A 9,816-nucleotide genomic window follows, 5' to 3' on the forward strand; every position below is an offset into this window, starting at 1 on the left:
AAGTGGTTCCAGGGCAGGTCAGGCCAGCTGGCCAGGTTCGGGGAGCAATCAGTTGCAAGACAGCAAGACAGGGTGCTGGCCGCCAGCAAGCGCGCGCCAATGGCCGGTCCAGGCTCTGGAGCGAGTGCCAAGGTGCCAGCGTGGCCCCCGTTTGCCGCATGTCCTCTTCAGCGCTGTCACCTTCCAGGCTTCACTTGCGAGGTCCCCGGTATCGCGCAGTGTGTGGTCGCTTGTACACCCTTTCCCCAGAGGCCTCACTACGGGCACCAGAGCGTTCAGCACAGGATCGTCCACGCCGTGAGCCACTCCCTGCTCCGTCCCTTGCCCCTTCTTCATGAAGCTGGGGCAAAGCCTGGAGAAGTCCTTAGTGTCACGCCTACCGGGGCCACATGGCCGTCCGCACGGTATCTCCTCCTTGGCCGTCAGGCTGAGGGCGGCGGTAAGGTGGGTGCCCACCCAGAACCAGTGACACCCACCCTAGACCCACCCCACCGCCATGTCCTTGCAAGAAAACAGCTCAGTAGACCTCACTGCACTGCAATTCAGAGCAAAGAACAACCCCCAGAGCACCATCTGCCACTGGTGCCCTACTGATCTCCGTACAGAGCGCCAGGGAGATGGGGTAGTAGTAGGATTTAGCAGCTTGCTCCGGTCCTGAAATCTAACCTTCCACTAAAAGGAGGACGACTCCAACCACGCAGGGCACGTAGGGGCCCTTCACCGAGAATTGCAGACTTGTCTGTGTCTGTCTCTGAGAAAGCCCTGTGCCTGCTTTCACTAGTACACGCGAAAGCAGACGAGTTCCCTTCCCATTTCCCAGGCACCAACAAGAATTCTGAAGAAGCATGCACCCAGACACAGAAGGTCCACTGAGAGAGACAGCGAAAAAGAGACACACAGAGAGACAGAGCTATAGAGGGAGAGAGAGAGACACGTGCAAGCAGAGCAGATGAAGGAAGGACGAGTGGAGGGGAAGACCGGCCTGGAGAGGGAGAGTCCGGGGAGATTGGTGGGAGAGACGGGGAGGAGGAGCAAGACAAGAAGAGACAGAGGGGCACCTATTACAAGGAAGACAGGCGGAGACAGGGGGAGGCATTAGTGATGGAGAGGAGGGAGACGAAGACAAAGAGAGCTGGAAGGAAAGTGGGAGGGAGGGACAGGAAGAAGACAAGGGAGGGGGAGGTAAGGAGAGGGTAGGAGGAAGGAGAGCAGGGGCAGCCGAGGCGGAGACAGGTGGGCTGACTCTGAAGACAGGGCAACTGCAGTGTGCACTTTCACCTGGTGAAATTCACCTGTGCAATTTGCACAGAGACGAATGCTCTACAGTGGTCAGCCCTCAGCACAAAAGGCACCGCTCCCACCTGGACCTTAAGGGCAGTCTGAAACGATCGCTGAACGAGAAGGAAGCTGCAATGAGGTCATTCGGGGTGAGGAAGAGGGCACCGCAGGGAAGAAAACAAGGACCCGTTCCCCACAGGGCTGCTGGAAGCCCTGCACTTACCAGCAGGAGACAGGAAACGGGACTGCCGGAAAGACACAGCAGAGATTTAGGCACAGCACATGCGGGAAGAAATCACGTCCCAAAGCTCGGCAAATTCAAGCAAAAGCAGAGGCTGCACATCCATGAATGTCAATGCTTTCCGAGTGGAACCAACGAAGTTCTCACAGATGCCCAGGAAATGTGCTCAACTCTGAGGCCCCCTCGCCTCTGGCAAGCTTCTCATCCAAAGCGACTCATCACAGAGAAAGGGTGGACCGTGAGCAAAAGAGCCAAGGTCTCCTTCGGATCCCCGGACGCAGACAGGTGATCCGCCCAGTAATTTCAAGCCAACGTATGGTGATAAAGGTTACCTTCCACCACAGTGATGGAGGAAACTCGCACCCGAGGGGAGGACAATGAGTGAGAACCGCATCCCAGGCTGTAAGCTAAGGACAGACCATCAAGCTGTATTGGAAGGTCACGAGACCGTGACTCAAATGTCTGTACAGACACAGAGCGTCTGCAGAAGCACGAGGGCTGGATCGTTGTAAGCAGGTAGCAGGATTTCTAAGTCTGGGCTGCCTGTATGATACGAAAGGCTAACACGTGCAAGCAGAGCTATGCCCATGTGATGCGGATCAGCCTCCTGAGGCGGTACTTTGTACCCTGTGGAGGACCTGGGAGACGCATGCAGGCGGGCTCCTTGTGCACCTCTGCCACCAGGCACACATGTGGGAAATGTAGGGCCAAAGGGTTTGCCGCCGGGCTTAGTGTGGCTCACCCTTCTGCGGGTGCATTGAGCATCAGTGCAGAAAGCACTGGGCTCACTGAAAGAAGCCAGCCCCTGACAGAAGCACAGTGGTGGTGAGCCCTGCCTGATGGATTCCTGAGGAGACTAAAGGAGTTAAAGGCATGCAGTCCACCAGAGAGGAGAGTGGTGCTAATCAGGGGAGGGTGCGATGAGGAGGTGTCGGGGCTCGGGTGTGAAGATGCAGTCATGCCATGTGCATGAGTTCTGGAGATCTAACTTGCACAGGGCAGCCGTAAGCAATGCTTCACCGCCTCGTCAGAATTCTCAGAGGCAAGTGCTCTCACCACAAACAAAGAGGGGTCGCTGAGAAATGTCCCGGCGAAGGTGGCTGGACGGAGCGCTTGCACGTGAAGGATACGGGCACATCCGTCACTGCCCGTTGTGTCCCTCAGGCACGCACTAGTCCTGGTGGACTAAGCTGAGCTCAGAACCCAGCAGTCAAAGGTGTCAGCCTCGTTCCTGCAGACATGAATCAGACTCCCAGGTAGGACGTAATGGACAAATTAGGGACCAGAACACACAGGAGGCACACGGAAACGAGACACACACTGGCAGGGGGAAGTCTCTCCCAGCCAGGAACATGCCACGTGGCAAAAGAGTAAGTGGGAAAACGTTGCCGGTCCGCTTTTCACAATTTACGCCTGCATCTGCAACGTGCAGGCCAGTGACGTTTGAGCCCCTCGGGCGCAAAGGGTTTGAAAACAGAAGGACAGAAAATAGAGGTGTGACGGAATGCTCACAGCAAGCCAGCTGCATTTGGGGACATTAACTGGCTGGCAGTGAGTGCATGGCCAATCCTCTGACGAAGGTCCTACAGGCACGGAAGGATTTCTGGCTCCTGGAACATAGAACAGAACACGCAGAAGCCCCTCCACCTGACAGCAGGACAGCAATTGGATCTGTCAGTGGAAGAAAGGGTTTGAATGCAGAGGGAAGCACACTCAAGCGCAGAAGCATACACCAAAGACAAGACAGGCCACCAGAGCCACAGCTGACCCAACACACAGGTGTGCAGAGACGAAGGCGGTTACACGGGTACAGCTGTGCCCACTTAGGCCAGGCAAGGAGGCATCACCAGAGAGGTGTCGGCACAGGCAAAGCCAGGAAAAGACACAAACACGCCAGGGCTCACTCAGGGAGACAGAGGAGCACAGGCAATGCGAGACATTTCCTGTGAACAGAGAACAACGGGACGATCCCGACAGGCCAATGAGACACGCGTGGTTCAGAGACATGGAAGTCAGAAGGCTCCTGAATTGCTGAGGGTGTCCTCTCTCGAGCCCACTCGAGACAGAGACAGCACTCTGGAGCCCACACACGCTGATGTTGGGGTGGAAGAGGCCGCTGGGCAGCAGATACAGTTGTGCAGGGGGTTTAGCAGCTCCTGGACCCTAGGGCTCCCCGGGGAGAGCTGCGGATACGGGAGGACACCCGGGGATGCCGGGTGTGCAGCATGAGGGCTGTAATCCCTCGGACACAGAGCACCGAGGCCTCTGCCCACGGACCTCAAGTGTCCACACTTGAGGGTTTGGCTCTGGGTGCCGTGAGTGTATTCCACACCCACACTTTGTCCGTACCTTGTCTTTGGGACAGGCCGGGCGCAAACGTCACCCTGGCCCCTAAGGAGGTATTGGCTGGAGATATTAACATGTGGGGGACCCTGTGTTCACCTGTCCCATAAAGTGTTCCTGCTCGGCAAGACCTATCAAGTAACGGCCTGCTTGTGCAGAAAGATGCCCCAAAGGGCCCAGCCTCATGACCACTGAGGCCGTATTCCCACTGCACAATCACTGGCCATACTTTCTTTGGATGTTCACACCCAAAGACTCGGGTCAGCACTGGGAGCTTTTCCAGGGTACCCTGACATTTACCCATCAAGCAGCTGAGAAGACGTGCCTCTCCAGCCAGCGTGCAGACAGCAGCGAGAGAAAGGCCTGCCTTCCCTTCTAGAGAGTGCGACAGCCTCTGCCCTGGAAGAGGTAAGGCTTGGTCGCACAGATCCTCAACTCCACAGCGTGCTGACACCCCGCTGACCATGTTGTCTGCATATGATAGGGGCAAGAGGCCTCCATGCATTGGGACTGCCCACGCCTTCTCTGGAATAGACCCACTGCAGAGAAGGCTCTTGTACTGCAGAGCTGTGCAGTGGGGATCCTGGGGAGCTTGGGCAGCTTGGGAGACAGGAATATTAGTGTCGGGAGGTCAGTGTCAGGCACGCTGTGCTGGGGGCCGTGGTACATGGGGATACAGAAGAGCCTGCGATGGACAAGGCTGAACTCTGTCTACTGCACTGCTCGCACGGTGGAGCTTTTGCCCCATCCCTAGCACAGACATCTCTGGCAAGCAGCCATCTGCTGTGTAAGGAGTATCCCAGCACTCACGTCTTCGCAGGTGAGGCTCGTCCCAGTCCTTTCTAAGCCCCAGGCCTGCCGGGGACCTCTGCACAGAATGCTAAGGCCTCACAAGTCCATCGTTCCCTATGTGGCCGAGGCAGCCTTTGTCCTGGCACTCAGGCAAAGGAACACAGGCTGCCTGGGACGAGGCGACCTCCCTGAGCGCCTGCTGGTGTTTGCACTTGGGAGTCTTCTCACAAGTCTCACATGGCGTGTTGGACACACGGCTTAAGCCTGTGGACACAGAGGAAGAGCATCACCCGACTCATCACGGCTGATGATGAGAGGGCAGAGGGCACACGGGAGAGGCTGGCGTGTTCGTGCCCTTGAAGAGCCCCACCTCCCCGCGACCCTCCCCTCTGTTGGCTTGCAATCTGGGCCACCCATTCGTAACCAGAGGTCTTTTCAGAAACAGCAAAGTTCACACAAGTGAAGCGGTGTTTGGGAGGCTCAGCTTCAGGAAGTGGAACCAGAAAAGTTGGCTGTGATTTTGGAGTTGCGTGAGACTGTAGTGGGCTGTTTTCTCTGCAGTGTGTATGTTGTCCCTGTCAACTCTGCCTGAAGCAGAACTTCTTCGGTCTTACCCACCCACTCTGCCTCTGGTCCCTCGGTTCCTTCCCCTGGACACCAATCTTACAACCTGCTCACAATCCCTCAAATATGTGTGGCTGGTCCTGAGATCCTGACCTTGTCCACAAGACAGTCTGCATTGGTAGACGTCTGAAAACCAGAGGGTAATCAACCCTGGGAATTCCTCCCTGTGTGGCGGTTCAGTCAACATGACTGAGGGTGTCCCCATGCGGGATTCTGGGGGCACCATCATGGACATGCCCAAACCCTGAATATTGGACATCCCTGGCCTGTGCTGGCCTCTCCGTTTCCTTGAATTTCCTCATTTTCACAGGAAAGCTATGAACCTGGGCACTGGCCTTTCTCTCAGGTTTGTGCCCTGGCCTCCCTCACCCAAGTCCCCATTGCTTCAATCTTACTGACCTCACATGCAATCCCAATGTGTGACCCATCCCTACGGACAATGTCCTACGTCCCGCCCTTCCTTGGAACTCCAATGTGCAGGCACAGAACACTTACACCTCTGGACAGCCGCATGTATACATGGACACGCCCCAGGGCGAACCTGAGAGGAAGACACACACAAACACTTCATGCTGTTTATCTCCCATTCTATATTTCTTCCAATGTATTGGACCCCCGCCCTGCGCCACGTGTCACCACCACCCTTGTCCTTATTTCATGGCCAGGAGAATCTTGTGGACCATCGGTGAGCATCGGAAGGGTTTCCACTGGGGTCGATGAAGTGCGACGCTCCTTCATACTCTTCTCAAGATCGTGCATATCCCTGGGATATATGGGTGTACACACACACACACACACACACACACACACACACACGAACGAACGAACGAACGGTGAGAGTCTTATCTTGGCCCTGAGTAAGGTTGCTTGAATGTTTCCAAACGGAAAGTAGGATGGGAGGGTGTGATAAGCTGTGCCAAAGCTGACAAGGGGATCCAGAAGCCAGACAACATGTGGGATGGTGGTAGGAGGCCTGAGGGTGGGGTTCATGGTCCGGGAATGACAGTTGTCACCGTGCTATGTGATGAGCCAGCTTTGGTTGTCCCGCTTTGCTCATTCTTTTTGTCTAGCCCCCTTCCCACCTTCAGGCTCCCCAAAGGGGCAAAGCCTCTGGGACACGTTACTTCTTAAGACTCCCTGTCTCAGGCTGATGCCCTTTTGACCTGGGGTCACCTCCTGTGCCGCTGTGAGTCTCGGTGCCTCCATGCAGAAGAGAATTGTGCCCTGGACCCCACGACACACATTTCCGTGCCCACACCCTTGGCTGCTCACCTCTTTCCCTCTCAGTTCTCTCTCCTGGGGCCTCCTTCATCTTGAAATACGGCAGGGGGTTGGGCCAAAGATCCTCTATGATTATCTGGTAGGGGAGACAGGCCAGGCCTCAGGTAGCTATCCCACGCAGTGGGGGAACCCATGAAAATCACCTCCCTTCCTTGTTACAGGGCCCCACCTCAGCAATCCTGCTAGAGCCGGCAAAGCTGTGGTCAGAGAACCAGTTGAAGAAGTTGAGGCTGCTGTTGTCATGCCTGCGTCTGTAGGCCTCCTGTCTGTACCTTGGGTACCACTGGATGGGACTGGAATGAGACGCCCTATACCCTGCAGGAAGACGCGTATGTGAGAAGGCGCCAGAGAACTTATCACATTCAACCCTCCACCCACTGCCGCCCATGCAGTCAGTGGACACTTACCATCAAGGCCTAGGACATACTCCTTCGTAACGACTTCATTCTGGAAGTAGGAGTTCTTGCCAAAAAACAGCAGGATCTTCCGGCATTCCCTGGGAAACTTGTGTTCCTCCACCTGCCGTGGTACAGTGGGGCAGAAATGTGAAATCTTGTTCCAGGAGACCCGCCCTCCCCTGAGGAAGGAACACATCACTTCTCCCCACCACCTCCCCTCCCCACACAGCCAGCCACCCACACCACCTCCCACTCCCAGGCCGACCTTCAAATTGGTCATGTGGCGAAGCATGCTTTCATCGGGCTTACTAATCAGGGCTGACATCTGAGGGTGGTTCACAAACTGCCGCAGGTCAAAGAGCCTTCAGGTGCTGGGCGTGAGAGAGCTCGAACCAGAGAACCAGTGTGGACAGCATCCAGGCGTCCTCCCCCCGGGACTGGCGTCCTCCCCCAGGGTCTCAAGCCCTCCCCGCAGGCTGCGTCCAGGCCCACGGGGTCTCAGGATCGCGCAGGGCTCTGCTAGACACGCACAGGAGGCTGTGCATGCCCAGACGCCCGCAACCACGCCTAGCTTTGTGTGCTCGTGAGGACACTGAGGACGCTTACTTCCACACAGCCAGACAGCACACATCCGGTCTCGCGCCGACCAGTGGGCATTCACATCGCCTTCCCCGCAGCAAGATGCTTAGCGGGACCCAGAAACGTGCCCCCACGCGGCTTTGTGTGGGAAGAAGCCCTCGGTCATTTCCCCGACCTGGCCTGGACCTCCACCGCCACTCCCCACTCTCCCAGCGCTGTTTCCGTGCCAGGTGCGACGTAAAGCACACATGCCTCCCCCACCCCGGCACTGCCCTCCTCCCACACTCATTGCAGAGCCAGGACCACCGGATGGGATCACGTTTGCACGTTCCCGGCCACTGGAGCGTGGCGTAGCTCCAGTCCCTGTCCTGGGTTCCTCTAAATGTCACCTCCCTTTCCTTCCTCTTGCGCAAGCCCAGCCCCCTCTGGACCCTCCACCAGCAGCAGGAAGGATACAGCCTTGGCCCAGAAACCACGGATGCCCTGGATAAGGGCACCTCTCTGCTGCAGATGTCGCTGCCGCCTCTGCCACATCCTGAGTTTGAGTCGAGCGTGCTCCCGGCTGGCTTGTTTATTCACCGGCTGTAGCTCTATCTGAAGGGCCTCCAGAGCCTCCAGAGCCTCCAGTGGGGAAGGGCAAGGACGGAGGCCTGACTCTACCTGCTCCTTCTTATCCTGCTTCACCTGCAGCTCCTGGGCTTCTTCCACCCATCGGCCTTCCTGCTCACTCGGCTTCTGTTCCTCCTCCTCCCGCTCCTCCTTGTCCTCCTTGCCCTCCACCTCCTCCTCGCCCTGCTGCTGCTCCTCCAGCGCTTCCTTCTCCTGCTCCTCTTCCTCCTCCGTTTGCAATTCTGCTCTCCCTTTAATGGCTCGCACGCCTTCCCTTCCTCCTCCTGCTCCTCCTCCTGGTCCCCTTCCCCTGCCACTGCCGCCGCCAATGCCTCCACCGCCACCGCCGCGGCCGGCGCCGTGGCCGCCGCCGCCGCCGCCGCCGCCGCGCCCGCTTGTATACCCTGCTGCTCCTGCTCCTCCCCTTTCATTTCCGCCAACTCCTCCTCCTTCCGCTCTTCCTCCTTCTGCTTGGGCTTCTGCTGCTCCTCCTCCTTCTAATCTTTTACTCCTGCTGCCTCTCCCCCTCTTCCTCCTCCTCCTCCTCCTTCTGCTCTTCTGGTCCTGCTGCTCCCCCTCGCCCTTCAGGTCCTCCTCCTCGTGAACTTGGACCTTCTCCTTCCCCGGCTCCTGCTCCTCGTCCTCCTCCCCCTTCTTCCTCTGCTCATGCCCCTCTTCCCCAGGCGCGTCCTCTTCCGCGGCCGCCACCTCAACCTCCTCCTCCGCCAGGCCCCACAGCGCCTCCACCGCCACTATGTCATGCACCAGCGGCACCGATATCTCGCTGGGGCCGCCCACCTGCCTCTCGGGTCGGGCCTGGCCTTCCTGCACAGGCTGTTCGCTTGTGGCCTGCAAGCCTTCGGCCTGCGGCACCTCCGGCCCTGCCGGAGACCCAGTGTCCCCACGGGCCCTCGTCTCTCGACCGCCCCGTTCCCGGTCGAAGGCGGCATGGGGCCTCCGGGCATCCCCAGTGTTTCGGAAACACGAGTCGCGCAACATGCGGCCCCGGCCCGAGACACCAACTGTGGCTCCTACCGACGACGAAGCGGGAGGTGAAAGCACGGCCCCCCTCCCCAGACCCAGTGAGCGGAGCCCTGAGGGCAATGGCTGGCAACTCGCTCCCCCTTCCTCCCAGAGCCCAAAGGTCGAGGGGGCGCATGCGCATGCGCATGCGCATGCGCATGGTGCTGTACCCAGGATGCCTCGGCGGTGGCTATCGCTATGCCGATGCTGCCTCGGAGGCCTTTGTGGGGAGAGGTGTGCGCCTGCGGCTTTGAGGCTGAGGGAGCTCCAAGCCACGCCCAGGCCGCTTCACTGCCTTCAGGACCAATCATAGGGACGGTGGCGTGCGTGGCTTCGGCGGTCCCGCCCCTAGGTCACCCGGAAACTGGGGCGCGTCTGTTGCATAGGCAGGAAGGCTCTGGGCCCCGTGCAGTGCAACTCCTCCGGGGGGCTTGCAGCCGGCCCTCTGTGCGCTCTGGGTGCCCTGTTTGGCTTCTGGCCATGCGAAAGCGACCTTTGCATTCCACGCTGCGCTGGGCACGCGGCTATCTACACACACGGGTAAAGGGGGACCTCCCCGCTTTGCCCATTTACACCGCCACCTTTGTTCATTGTGCCCCTAGTCCGACAAATCCACTCAGCGGATCACCTTGGCTGTCCGGGAGACGC

General features: G+C 58.3%; 1 protein-coding gene across 1 annotated transcript; it reads right to left on the minus strand.

Moving 5' to 3' along the window:
- Positions 1-190: 190 nt before the first annotated feature.
- Positions 191-9,238, minus strand: LOC145715014 (uncharacterized). Its single transcript, XM_081794601.1, has 3 exons — positions 7,993-9,238; positions 7,170-7,300; positions 191-257 (listed from the first exon to the last, which is right to left on the minus strand). Exons 1-3 carry the CDS (start codon positions 9,142-9,144, stop codon positions 191-193), a joined length of 1,350 nt encoding a protein of 449 aa, XP_081650727.1. The 5' UTR covers positions 9,145-9,238.
- Positions 9,239-9,816: the final 578 nt, after the last annotated feature.

This window comes from Panthera onca, chromosome Y (assembly GCF_046562875.1).
Source record: "Panthera onca isolate mPanOnc1 chromosome Y, mPanOnc1 haplotype 2, whole genome shotgun sequence".
Classification (NCBI taxonomy): domain Eukaryota; kingdom Metazoa; phylum Chordata; class Mammalia; order Carnivora; family Felidae; genus Panthera; species Panthera onca.